The sequence below is a fragment of the Manis javanica genome, chromosome 5, assembly GCF_040802235.1.
Source record: "Manis javanica isolate MJ-LG chromosome 5, MJ_LKY, whole genome shotgun sequence".
Taxonomy (NCBI): domain Eukaryota; kingdom Metazoa; phylum Chordata; class Mammalia; order Pholidota; family Manidae; genus Manis; species Manis javanica.
In genome coordinates, this window is record NC_133160.1 from 29000184 (window position 1) to 29013726 (window position 13543).

At 42.2% G+C, this 13543-nt stretch overlaps 1 protein-coding gene across 3 annotated transcripts in view; it reads right to left on the reverse strand.

Annotated features, from left to right (window-relative positions):
- The window catches only part of DNAAF9 (dynein axonemal assembly factor 9), a 156225-nt gene that overhangs the window by 73848 nt on the left and 68834 nt on the right, over positions 1–13543 (reverse strand). For all 3 annotated transcript variants that reach the window (XM_073236851.1, XM_073236850.1, XM_073236852.1), the window contains exons 15-20: positions 10428–10472; positions 10008–10053; positions 7271–7382; positions 6501–6571; positions 5895–5945; positions 5241–5328 (exon numbers count right to left, since the gene is read on the reverse strand). In XM_073236851.1, the coding sequence (XP_073092952.1) occupies positions 5241–5328; positions 5895–5945; positions 6501–6571; positions 7271–7382; positions 10008–10053; positions 10428–10472 (413 nt within the window). The remainder of the gene's footprint in view (positions 1–5240; positions 5329–5894; positions 5946–6500; positions 6572–7270; positions 7383–10007; positions 10054–10427; positions 10473–13543) is intronic.

Here is a 13543-nt window from a genome sequence, read left to right on the forward strand (position 1 = left end):
GAGTTTAGCTAAACTAGTCCATGGTACATCCAGTCCAAGTGGCCTGCAGGGGCCTTAGACCAACACAAGTCCTCTTAAAATGCACATGCCCTAGATAACAGCCTGTAGAGTCACAAGCAAACGTAAGTTTCTGATACAACTTTGTGAACAGCTCTTGTGATCAACAGTCTCCCCTGCCTCCTAGGGCCTTCCCTTAAAGGCCCCTCAGTAAGACCCCATAGAGCTTACTAAAAACCCACTCTTTGACTTGAATTGATCAATCTAGTCTTAGCCTGGGAATCCCCAAGCATTCCACCCATGAACCCTAAGAAAGGCATGTGCCCCAGGTTCTGCCACTCTGGGTGCACCCTGCGTTGACCTCCCTGTGCTGCCCCTCAAGGCATGCTGTGTACTCTGTCCAGGACCTGTGAGTAATAAACTTCTCTATTTCTATTTCTATTGTTGTACTTGACTCAACATCCAGCACCTTGTGTTCCACTTGACAAATGTTAATTTAATAAACTCATAACAATGCAGAAGAAAAGGTTAGTAAATAAGAATGCATAAAAATACAAACTATGCAAAATAAAACACAAAGAGAAAAAAGACTGAAAGTAATTGTACAGAGCATCAGGGAGCTGTGGGACAACTTCAGGCAGCCAAATATATGTAACTGGAACCCCTGAAAGGGAGGGAAAAACTAAAGAAATAACAGCCAAAAATTTTTGAAATTTGAGGAAACTATAAATCCATCAATCCACAAAGCTAAATGAATCCCAAGCACAAGCAACATGAAGAAAACCATACCAAGTCACACAAAAAGTAAATTGCTTGAAATCTGTATTAAAAAAAGAAAATCTTAAAAGTAGCTGGAGTGACTAAACTATGTTTTCTACCTTTATCTTGCATCTACCTACCACTTCAGCATTTTATTAAAAATAAAAATAATAATAATAAAGGGAGAAATGTGGGATCAACATATAAATCAAGTATAAAAATCAAACGAATATTCATATTTGACCTGATTGTTTATAGGTCATAATGCGTGATCAAAACCGAAAGTTTCTGTGATGAATGCCCTTGTACTGTTCACCATGTAAGAATTTATTCACTATGTAAGAATTCGTTCACCATGTAAGAACTTGTTCGTTATGCTTCAGAAGATTGGAGACTGACGAGAATTAGACTTGAGATGGATTAAGGATTGTACATTGAGCATTGACCCCCCTATACTGAATTTTATTGTTGTTAACGACCATTCGATCAATAAATATGAGAGATGCCCTCTCAAAAAAAAAAAAAAAAAAGTAGCTGGAGTGAAAAAAAGATACCTTACATAGAAAGGAACAAAGATAAGGATGTCAGTGGATTTCTGCTCAGAAATAATGCAGTGAGAAGACTGCATTAGAGTACAAGAACATCTTTACAGTACAGAACATCTTTACAGTACAGAAAGAAAGAAACCGTCAACCTAGAATTTGGTACTGAGTGGAAATATCTTACAAAAGTCCTGAGGGGTGGGACTTCTGAAATGTCTGTGGACTCTGGCAAATCCTCCCCCCAGAAAGCAGCAAAAAATTGGACTACATGTCAAAAACAATTATCTAAAGACTCTGGAAATGGACCAAAGTTGTACAACAACACTGAGAAGCATTTTATTTGAGAAAGTCTACTGAGGCTTGGTAAGAACAGTAGAAATCTGTGGTGTTTTAGTCCAGGGCTATTCATATGACCTCCCCTCCAGCTCTGTGGTACAGAAGAAGTCTTATCAGGGACAGGCAAGACTGCTGGAAGGGCTGACTTTATGTGGGGCAAAGAACAGAGAATTCTATACCTAGGAATGCCAAAAAATAACAGCAAAATGGCAAACATTCAGCAAAGGCCAACATACCAACCAGACACCTCAATGCTGGTTGGTGCAACTAACCAGAAATCTAACAGAAAAATCTGGGCACAGAGACCACAGATGGCAATTAGATTTTTACATGCAGTAAGAAAGATATGTTGTAAGGCAGCTTCCTGGTGCCATGTGTGCCAGGAGACATACTAGAATCCATGACAGTGCTGTCTATCATAGCAAACAAATCTGAACAACCCAAATGTCCATCAAGAGTCAAAAGGATAAACAGCACATTTTCATACAAAGGAATCCTACAGAGCCATGAAAGTGAATGAACTATATGGCTACACACAACAATCTGAACAAATCCTAGAACAGAGTATTAAGCAATAATGCAAGTCCCAGAAAAACACAGAGAGCATACTCTGTATTACATTCAAAAACAAGACATTGTTTAGGGATATAGGCATATGTAGTAAAACTCTGAAGCAGACTCCTGAGGATTAGGCACTGGGCAACCTGCCTGACCAAGGTCAGCACGGTGGGGAAGAGAAGGGCACAAGAAGGACATGAACGAACAGGAAGCTGCACAACAATAAATCTCGTGATAGCAGAAGTCACTTACTGGGGAAGGGAAAAGATTCCAGAGCTAGAAGCATTTCAAGGTAAAGGAAATACTATTCTTATCCATACATTTGCTGGGCCGCCTCTGGACTGAAAATCAGAAGACCTGGACCACCCTCCAGATGCTACCATTAACTTACACTATAACCTTAAGCAGGTTTTCACCTTTTGTGGGGCTTAGGATATGAAGATCAATTAAGAAAATACATGCTGAAGAGCCTTTTAAATGCCTTTGGGGGATAGGAACAGAAAATTTCAAGCCTGTCACAGTCTCAAGTAGAGACAGATTTACTAAAACCCTAAAGATGTTTAAGCTTCAGGACCCCTCAACCACCCAAGCCCTCTGAGAAGAGTTCTAACCATTTTGCATTATTTTTCCTTAAGAGAGCCCCCAAATTGTGTAAACTTCAAGCTCCACAAAATTGAACTGAGCTCCAAAATGGTGAAATGTTTAGCACACAGTCAGAGGAAACCCCTATTTAAATTCTCTGCTCCTGCTGAATTTTCCTGCCTCAGAAAACCATCTCCTAATTCAAACTACATTTCCCTCAGGAACTCAGTCTGAAATCTAAGCTCTCAAAAGAGTATGATTAATGAGGCTCCAGAAATCTCTGGCTGTGCCCTTCATTCTTGGGTAGAGACCTCAGGATACGCTGATTCTTGCTGGATAATGCAGTACAAGGTAAGATTATTTTTTAACAAGGCCCTTTGCTAAGAAGGTGCAAACTACTTTTGGCAAACATCCTTGCTAAATATTGTAAACTGGCTCAGCTATGAAAGAGTACAACTACCTCTGTGTTGTGTCTACAACCTGTTTTTAAAACACTGCAATCTTGCTCCAAGGTTGGTAGCACTATCACATGCTCCCTGCCTTTAACAAATGTTCCTAACTCTCTGGTCTTCTGAACCAGGATCTGGAAAGGCCAAAATGCAGGCAGGTGCTGCAGAAGAGGCATGATGACAAATGCTGTTACTACCCCAGCATTTTGTGGGGCACCAGAACTCCTGTGCTTTGTCTCCTATGTAAATGGCAGGGCAAGGCTGAACTAGTGATGTGAGAACTGGGAGAGGAGTCGCCACTGGACAGAATATTTTCAAGAAGAACAAATTATCCAGAGAGGGGGTTTGCTAAGTAGAGGTAGAAGATTTTGTGGAGTGAGTCACAACTCCTTCTCTGCAAAATGGCTCTATCCAATGGGAAAGAATAAGACTCATAAAATGTTATTTTCAGGAAAAATAGCATGGATTGAACCCCCATAAAATCCATGCAAGACCAACAAGGTTCTTGGCAATTTTATATCAGCAGAAATACTGCCAACTTGGACTGAAAAGGATGGAGAGTATGAAATGAAAGGTGACTGTTAGACCCCAAAATCCTACTCACAAGAAACAGGCTGATAAAAACACTCAGCCACACAGCTCTACCTTCAGGAAAAAGGAGGAAGGGCAGAGGTATAGTCAAAAGCCCAGAGGAAGGGCAAAACTAATGGGTTTACAAGGTGGAACCAAGAGCCCAGGGGGGCAGAGCAAAGAGCCAGGGAGCACTACTCCAGGCCTCGAACTTAATCCAGCAATTGGAGTTTTGCACAGCTGGATTTTAAAGTTACCTTGGCTGGTAACTCCTTTCTATCTTCCATTTTCCCCCTTTTTGAACCTGAATTTCTGTAACTAGTATCCCATGCGTCCCACCTTCTGTGTTGGAAGGGCTGGGGCAGATAACTTGTCACTTTGTTTCACAGCTCCACAGATGGAGAGGAACTGTGTTCAGGAGCTCTACTGAATGGATTACACACCAGAGCCTCATCTATACCTGATTTAGATGATCCTGATGATGACATTTTAGATTTTTGGGCTGATGAGATGTAGTACTTTGAACTGTTATCATAATGGGCTGCGGCCCCTGAGAGGGGTGACTGTATTTTGCATGTGGGAGGGACATGAATTGTGGTGGTCAGAGGTAGACTGTGGTAGGCAGAAACTTAAGATGGGCCCCATGACCTATCCCCTGAAGTTACTCCTGTGTTCATGTAATGTTTTATGGCAAAAGGGGGATTATCTGGGTGGGCCTCCTTGAATCATAGGAGCCCTTTATTAGCAGTTTTCTCTGGCTGGTAGCAGAAGAGGAATTCAGAGACATTCAAGAACACAAGGGAGGTTCTCTGTTGCTGAGGTGGAGTCACAGTGCAAGGGCCTCCGGGAGGAGATGTTAAGAGTGGTCCCACTGACAGCCAGCAGCAAAACAGGGACCTCAGTCCTATAACCCAAAGGAATGGAACTCTGCTAATAATCTGGATGAGCTTGGGAGCAGGTTATTCCCCAGAGCCTTCTTTTAAGTCTGGCTGATGCCCTGACTTTGGCCTTACAAGACTCTAGGTGTTATGAGGCCTTACAAGAATTCGGGCTTGAATTTCTGACCTACAGACCTGTCAGATAATACATGAATGTTGTTTTAAGCTACTCTATTTGTGGTAATTTGTTACATAGCGATAGAAAATGAGTCCAGATTTTGTCAAGGTCCACAGATCTGTTTCTGGACATGTTGCTGCTCTAGTCTATTCTGAGAGTAATTCTCAGGCAGCAACAAGAGGACCAGGTGCAGTCCTGGGGTCTCCCTTCCTACCACAAGCTTCCCCATCTGCAAAATGGGTGGATCAAAGGAGAAAAGCTGTAAGAAAACACTTCTATACCAACAAGTCTTTTCAAATATTGGATGCATTACTAATCATAACACCCATGCCAATACCTGCAAAAGAGGGAGCCAGACACAGTCAAGAATAGAAAAGTAAGAGCTGTTTACCTTCCTCAGGCCAGGACTGTGGGTTGCTGGAGTAAAGATATGCTCCTTCTCCTCCTGTTAGGAAAGTGCCTAGGAAACACTCATCTCCCTTTATAGAACAAACACAATGAGCAGGTTATTTACAGCATGAACATTCACAAAACCAAAAGTCCTGACCAAGTTTGTCTATAGGAGCTGCTGAATCAGCCCCAAATATACCCAACTTCTTCCACGACCTCTGGCACTGTCTGGCTCTTTGCCATGTTACTGGCATCCCTGACTTGTGCTGAGAAAAAGAATGCAAGGCCCTCTGCAATCCAGGCACCAAAGCCTACAGTGCTTGTTCATGTTCCAGCTGGAGGCATCTCTCCTTGGCCTAAAGCCTTGATTTTGCAGCTCTATATGCCTAAGTCAATCTGATCTGCTTTTAGTATTACTGGGAGATTTTAAAAGAAAACACCAAAATGTCTATGTGGCAGAAAAAACTCCTCTAATTGTGTTAATAATAATACCCATAAATGGTTATTTCTAGAGTCTCCAGAAAGAAGAAGAATGCAAACAAGAACTGAGACAAAAAGGTACAGATCTTTAAGATGACATATTTTAAATTATCTTTATAAATTGTTTATATTTCATTAAGATATAACATTATGAATAAGAAGGCTGCTTACTTACCTTTACCACTTGCTGGGTTTTCTCAGACAGTTTTACTTCATTATCTTCTACCTACATCCAAAAGGAGTACAGATTTTCAGTTTATTGTTTCAAGGGCAAAACTGCTGGGTCTCTACATGTTCAAATATTTCCAGGAGACTAACTAGGCAGTCCCTCCACCAAATCCAGTACTCTTAGACCCTGATGGCTGGCAGAGTTGTTCACTAGTCATTAAGGCTCAGACCCAGGAACACGGACGGTGAGGTCCAGCAAAACGAGCTACACCATCCACTTCTCACTATCTATGTGACCTTGGATAGGTTAGTCAATTTCCAAGCATCAGTCTCCTCATCTGTAAAATGAGGGTGTTAATTTCTTCCCTTCACAGTTTAACAGAGACCCAGATAAGACTTAGTCCCTTTCTTTTGGAAGTTTTCCAAGATTATGAGAGTAAAAGAAGATTCATTTGTATAAAGAGAAAGAGCTGAGATAAAAACTTCATTCCTGAACGGCAGCTAGTCCAGGATATGACATCCCACCGGGGAACTAATGAAGAGGTTCTTCCTCAAATGCTCTCCCCAATTTCCCCATGTTTACATCAACTTCCCCCTGATGAATGACACTAACCAGCCAAGAGCTGAATCTGGGTATGGCAGCTGTGAGGACGATGGAGCTGGTTTCTGTGGTAACAGCGCCATCTGCAGGAAGAACACAGGCATCCAGTTACTGCCCACCACCTGTGCCCACCATGCAGGCCCCAGGCGGCTAGCACCTTTCCCCTTCTCAGGAGCAAAGGCTCCTCTTCTCAGGGAATCTGATGTCCTCAGAAAATGAAACCTTCTTCATCTGGTGACAGGGAGAATAATGAGGGGATGGAGAAAGGTCTGCGTATGTGCTTAATTCTATTATTTTTCACAGAAAAGAGAAACACATTTATATAAAGCATCCTGGAAATTAGTCTCTTTAACTAATAATTTAAATTTTATCAAGGTAGTACAGGTGTACATATTAAAAACCAAACAGAACGTAATTAGGCTCATCCTATTAGCACTGGACATTTGAATACTCTAGGAGTTTTCTGCCAACATAATGAGTAAAAATGGACCTAGTTATTGTTTCAAATTGCTTCTTCCTGACTGCAAGTAAGGCTGTACATATTTATATATATATATCATATATATAAATGTTTTGTTTTCCACTTCTGTGCACTGCATGTTCATTTTTTTTGCCATTATTGGGTAGTTTGTCTTTTACGGATATATACCCTTTGTTTATCATAAGTGTTCTAATATTTTACAGGTTTATTGCCAGTCTTTTGACTTAGTTTATGGTTTATTTTGCAAAAAAAGAAAAGTTATCGTTTTGCTTTCCAAAGACCATAAAGTGTATATGCTTACCCTTTTCTTTAACCAATATCTGAGATGTCAAAAAGGACTCGGAGAAGACCACAGATCCTAGGCATCCCCTTCCTCCCAGCAAGTCAGGAATGTCATAAACAGTCATACAAGCCTGTATCAAATGAGAAAACACAGGCCAGCTGTCGGTCTTAAATCTTCAGGGAGAGACCGGTAAAAAGCAGACCACAAAATACTGCTTAAGGCACATGTCAGAAGAACACTGAAGAATTTCTAAGGGAAATTCAATTTATATTAAAATACATCTAAGAACTGGTACATGACTTCAGGATCACCCAGGCTTCCCTAAAATTTGCTTATTGATCAGAGACACAGCTGGACTACAAGAAGACTATCTTATTTCTATAAATTCCCTTATAAATTGCTATCCTCCCTGACAGGCAATGCAACAGCCTTCCTCCTAAACTGTGACTAACTCTCAGTCTCTTAGGGTTGGAGGTGTTTTTCCTAGCCTTGCATACACTCATGTACTCTTCACATCCTGGCATATCCACACTTTCACCAAGTCCTTGTTTGGTTTGGGCTCGAGTTCTGAACCAGTCTGGAAATGTGGGCATTCATTTCGTACACATGTTCTCATGGATATTTCTGGTTACATGTCAAAATCTGCAAACCAATATCTGAGGTGTCAAAAAGGACTTGGAGGCCCCAGAAGATGACTGGTTAGCCAGAGACGGGTAAGATTCCTCAAGGGAGGAACAACCTAAGACAGGCACAGTCGCAGGGGGGCCCATCAGGAGAGAAATTGGGGATCAACAGAGGTGAGGCTTAGAACCTCACCCCCCGTTTTGAGAGAAATCTTCTGCATCCGTGGATGTTTTGTTGCCCTTGTCTAGCTTGGATTAATACTTAGTCTATAGGCACAGACCTGATCATCTACATTTGCCCTCTTACAGCACTAAATTATGTTTTCTACCTTTATCTTGCATCTACCTACCACTTCAGCATTTTATTTAAAATAATAATAATAATAATAATAAGGGAGAAATGTGGGATTCACATATAAATCAAGTATAAAAATCAAACAAATAATCATATCTGACTTGATTGTTTATAGTTCATGATGCATGATCGAAACTGAAAGTTTCTGTGATATGAGTGCCCTTGCACTGTTCACCATGTAAGAATTTATTCACCATGTAAGAACTTGTTCATTATGCTTCAGAAGATTGGAGACTATTGAGAAATAGGCTTGGGGTTGATTAATGACTGTGCATTGAGTCCCCTATACAGAATTTTATTGTTGTTAACCACCATTTGATCAATAAATATGAGAGATGCCCTCTCAAAAAAAAAAAAAAAAAAAAAAGGACTTGGAGAAGACTACAGATCCTAAGCATCCCCTTCCTCCCAGCAAGTCAGGAATGTCATAAACAATCATACAAGCCTGTATCAAATGAGAAAACACAGGCCAGCTGTCAGTCTCCTTTCAGTACCAAGAAAATTAAAAGAAAGCTATTCAAGCATTTATGGCGAGGCAAATAAAAATAGAGGATTCAGTAGGCTCGAAAAAAATTGTAGCAACTCAGAGACAGCTCCTAAATGGCTGGTAAAAAAAAAAAAAAGTCCTAATTTATCAGTTAAAACTAGTGAAAAATGGAACAAATATGCAGAAGAAATGTAGAAAATGGCATGAACCAGAGTCAGGGTCTGGAATTAATGAAGCTCTGGTGAGGGACGCAGATGAGAAGCATGATGAGTGCCCCCTGCCCGAGCGCTGCACAGTGGCCAAGTGCAGAGCTCCTGCAGCTGGAGGCCATGTTCATGCACTGCTGTCCTAGCCCAGGACACCTGTTTCACCCTCAGGACAGAGAAAAAGACCTCGGGCTCCTGCTAGATTCTCAAATAGAAAAGACGGGAGAAGAGTTGAAAAGAAAAAACCACAGTTAAAGCCAAAGTCCTTAGTTTTCCATGTTGTCATGATAAAAGAATGCACAAAAGTGACAAGGAGGCTTTTCTATTTAACTTTTCAATTAGGCTTGACAACTGGAAGGAACGTCTCAATGTTTCGATCTGTTTCAATCTCAATCTGTTACAAAGAATTTTGAACATCTGAAGACACAGAATTTTCCCTAACTACATGGTCCTTCTTGTGTGATCGTGGGAACCTCACTTCTTTGGCTCTCGATCAATCAGGAAGACGATCCTGTGGGTTCCTAACCTGTTACCTTCATATTTGGCTTCTGATGTTGAGGAAGGGGAGAGAGAACATTAGAAGGAATACATGTTAGCTTAGAAGGAATACATTTGTTAGCTACTTATTATGTACTTCCTTCCACATGGCGAGGGTATAAACCCGTGTGGCATTCACAGGCTCCCATTAGGCCCTTGAACACACAGAAGCCACTGAAAGCTCAACAGTCTGTGTAGTGACAGGCTTGGCCTCAGCTCACATTTCCACACGAGGTCAGAGCAATCTCAACCACTTGGAGGAAGCCTTCCTAAGCTTAGGAAGAGGTGTTTCTCCTCCAGGTCCCAACAAAGACTCTGGGCCCGGGGGAGCCCAGGCACAGGAGTGTGATGTGGCAGGACTGGCGCAGCTGCCTGGGCACCCTCGGAAAGCCCAGGCTCACCACGGCTGCAGCTGGAACAGTTCTGAGACCAGTTTCTCCAGAGAATGAGTGGGCTGCCAGGGCTCCCTCCCACTCCCACCTTGCCCCTTGTAGAAGTTCCTCTACAGGTCATTCCCTGACATCTGACCTGTAACAGCTCTGCTTACCGTCTTCACAAAGTATAAACTATCTTCACTGTCCAGAGGCACGATTCTACAAGAGGAAAGAGATGGGAGAGACCTATGTTGCATTTACAATGTTCTCTTATTGGCAGCAACCCAAAGACCCAGATTTCTCTCAGGGATTTTTTAAAACCCTTTAGTTAAACATACGCAGAATTGGCATGCAGACCACCTGAAGGGCATTAGGACTGCCCCCTCTGCCCACCCCTCATATTTACAGTGGGAAGCATTCAGGGTACAGGGTCTCAGCTGAGTGCAGCCAGCCCAGGGCTTAACCCTGGAGTGGTACCCCTGCCAGGTGGGAACTGTGAAAATAGCCATATTAGTGGCAACAAGGTAGCCTCTCTTTTGTTTTGGCTCCAAAAAAATGCCCGAAATGAGGATGTACCACAAACATACACTTACCTTCCCTGGTTATTCACAGAGTGTATATGAAAAGTCATCTTGGAGCTAAGACCCAAAATTAAAACAAAGCAGAACAAAAGTCAGTTTGCTCTGCTGACCACAGGGTTTGTGCCCGCCCCAGACACCTGCTGCTGCAGGCGTGTCTGTGCTGTGCCCTCAGCACATTTGCCAAGTGTGGGGCCAGCGTCTGATACCAGGCATGGCCCTGTCCCTGCAGATTCGCAGGGCTGTCTTGACTCTGGGTCACAGCAAGAGAAAACCATGTGACAGGACTGTCCACTGCAGACCAGAAGCAACCCTCTCCTGGCCTGCAGCCTATACCAAAGCCTTGACATATGGTCCTGATCCTCCTCCATTTCACTACCTCAGGATCAAGCTGCCATCCCTGTACGCTGCTTGCGCAGAGGCCAGATTACATGTTACTCTAATCTGATTTGCTAATCTGATGCAGTTCAAGAGTAGTCAGCAAAGTGACCTGTGGAGAGAAGGGAGTGGAGCTCTAGGTGGAGGACCAGCGCTGGGAGATTCCTCCCGGGTGTTCTCTTCTTGTTCCTTCTCCTGCTGGGGTGGTGTGCCCAGTCCTAGGAGGTCTTGGGATTGAGAGGCTGCCTTGGAAAAAGCTGAGTGGCCTAGACAAGGCCTTGATGAAAGGAGGAATGGAATGAATGTCAGCTGTGTCAATTATAACAGAAGAGACCCCACTGCACAGTAGCTAACATTTATATGCCCAATCACTCTACAAGGTGGGAAGATGAGGAAAGAGATGCACAAAGAGCTATCTCTCTTTTTTTTACTGAAGTATCTTTGATATATAATCTTTTCTTTCTTATTAAAGTATTGTTAATATACAATCTTATGTTGCTTTCAAATGTACATCACAGTTATTCAACAGTCCCCGTGATCAACTTATACTGTGATTGTGAATTACTGTGTCCCTTTATCTCCCTCACTCTCCCACCTCCACCCATCCAACCCCTCTCCCTTGGTAACCACTAGTCACTTCTCAGTGTTTGAGTCTACTGTTGTTTTGTTCCTTCTGTTTTGCTTTGTTTTTACATTCCACAAATAAGTGAAATCATATGGTACTTGTCTTTCTCTGCCCTGTTTATTTCACCAAGCATAATACCCTCTAGATTCATCCATGTTGTTGCAAATGGCAGGATTTCTTTTCTTTTTATGGCTTAGTAGTATTCTATTGTGTATATGTACCACCTCTTCTTTATCCATTCATTTACTGATGGACAACTTAGGTTGCTTCCATATTGGCTATTGCAAATACTGTGGTGATATACTTAGGGGTGCGTATATCTTTTCGAATCAGGGATTTTGTTTTATTTGGGTAAATTCCTAGGAGTGAAATTACTGGGTCAAATATTTCTTTTTTTAGTTTTTTGAGGAACCTCCATACTGCTTTCCATAGTTGCTGCCAATTTACCTTTCCACCAACAGAGGAAAGGTTCCCTTTTCTCAACATCCTTGCCAACACGTGTTATTTCTTGTCTTTTGGATAGTGGCCATTCGAACTGGTGTGGCATGTCCCTGATGATCAGCGATGTGAAGCATCTTTTCATGTGCCTGTTGGCCATTTGTATCTCTTCTTTAGAGAATTGTCTGTTCAGGTCCTCTGCCCATTTTTTAATTGGGTTATTTAGTTTATCTGGTGTTGAGGTACATGAGTTTTTTATATATTTTTCATGTTAACACCTTATCACATAACCTGTTTATGAATATATTCTTCCAAACTATAGGTTACCTTTGTGTTCTGCGGATGGTGTCCTTTGTTGTACAGAATCTTTTCAGTTTGATGTAGTCCCACTTGGAACATTTATTATTTTGTTGCCCTTGCCTGAAGACATGTGTCCAGGAAAGAGCTGCTCATGCTTACGTTCAAGAGATTTTTGGCTATGTTTTTTTCTAAGAGTTTTATGGTTTCATGTCTTACATTTAGGTCTTTGATCTATTTTGAGTTTCATTCTCTTGAATGTATTTGTCCAGTTTCTGAATACCAGTTGTTGAAGAGGCTGTCTTTTCCCCACTGTATATCCATGGTTCCCTTATTAATTGACATATATGCATGGGTTTGAATCTGGGCTCTCTATTCTGTTCCATTGATCTATATATCTGCTCATGTGCCAGTACCATACTAGAGAGAGCTATCTTGCCTAAGGTCACACAGTTGGCATAAAGCAGATTCCTCGAACTCAGGTCTGCCAGCAACAGGCTAGGCCAATGCAAGGCCTTAAAGGAACAAATTTCCTCTATCCCTCCCCTCTCATAGCCAGAGCTACAAGATCCAGAAGACCTAGAGGAAAGGAGACCTGGAGCAAGCTTAAAGCCTTACACCAAAGAGATCTGGCTCTTTCCTCCAGTCTTAGAGCTGCAGCAATAGAATCCTTGTTAAATCAATTGACTGAATTATCTTTCTAATTGCTCCTTCTCACCACTCAAGGCTGTAAATATAAGAAAAATGTGGTGCATGGAGCTGAGGCACCACAGGGCACATCCCAGAAGTGTTCTTAAAGAAACTCTCCATTATTAGTGTCTTCTGTTATCCTTTGCAAAAAAATGCATCTGGTGGTCTGCATATGGGACAGTGGGTTAAGTGGAATGAGTTCATGGTGGTTTAGCTAGGGATCAACACCACACAGAGATCCACTATGTTGGGCCAGGAGCTGTGTGGTGGCTAAACTACCAGCAAGCCAAATTCCCAGAGCATCTAGCCCGTGAGACACAGCTAGGCTCGGGGTCTCTAACACCTGAGAGGCAGAGGAGGCACACAGCAAGTCTCCTCTAAGCAGTGACCACCTTCACATGCCCAGAGCCCTGACCATGACAAACCTCACCACACTTCTCCAGAATCACCTTCCTAAACTGAGCCTGGGTTTGTCAGGTCTCCAACTGTTCTGATCCTGATCTGCCTCTCATTCCTGCATCAGGACTTGTGTCTGACTTTTTCTTACACATTTCCTCCATCTTTGGCTTCTTAGCTTTTCAAAGCCCTGATTGTGAATGATTCCCTGTCACACATCCCATTACCTTACCGGAACATTTCTCAAAAGGGGGATGAAGTAATAGCAAATACAAGGGAGAAAAGGGTCTGTAAAAAACAAATAAGA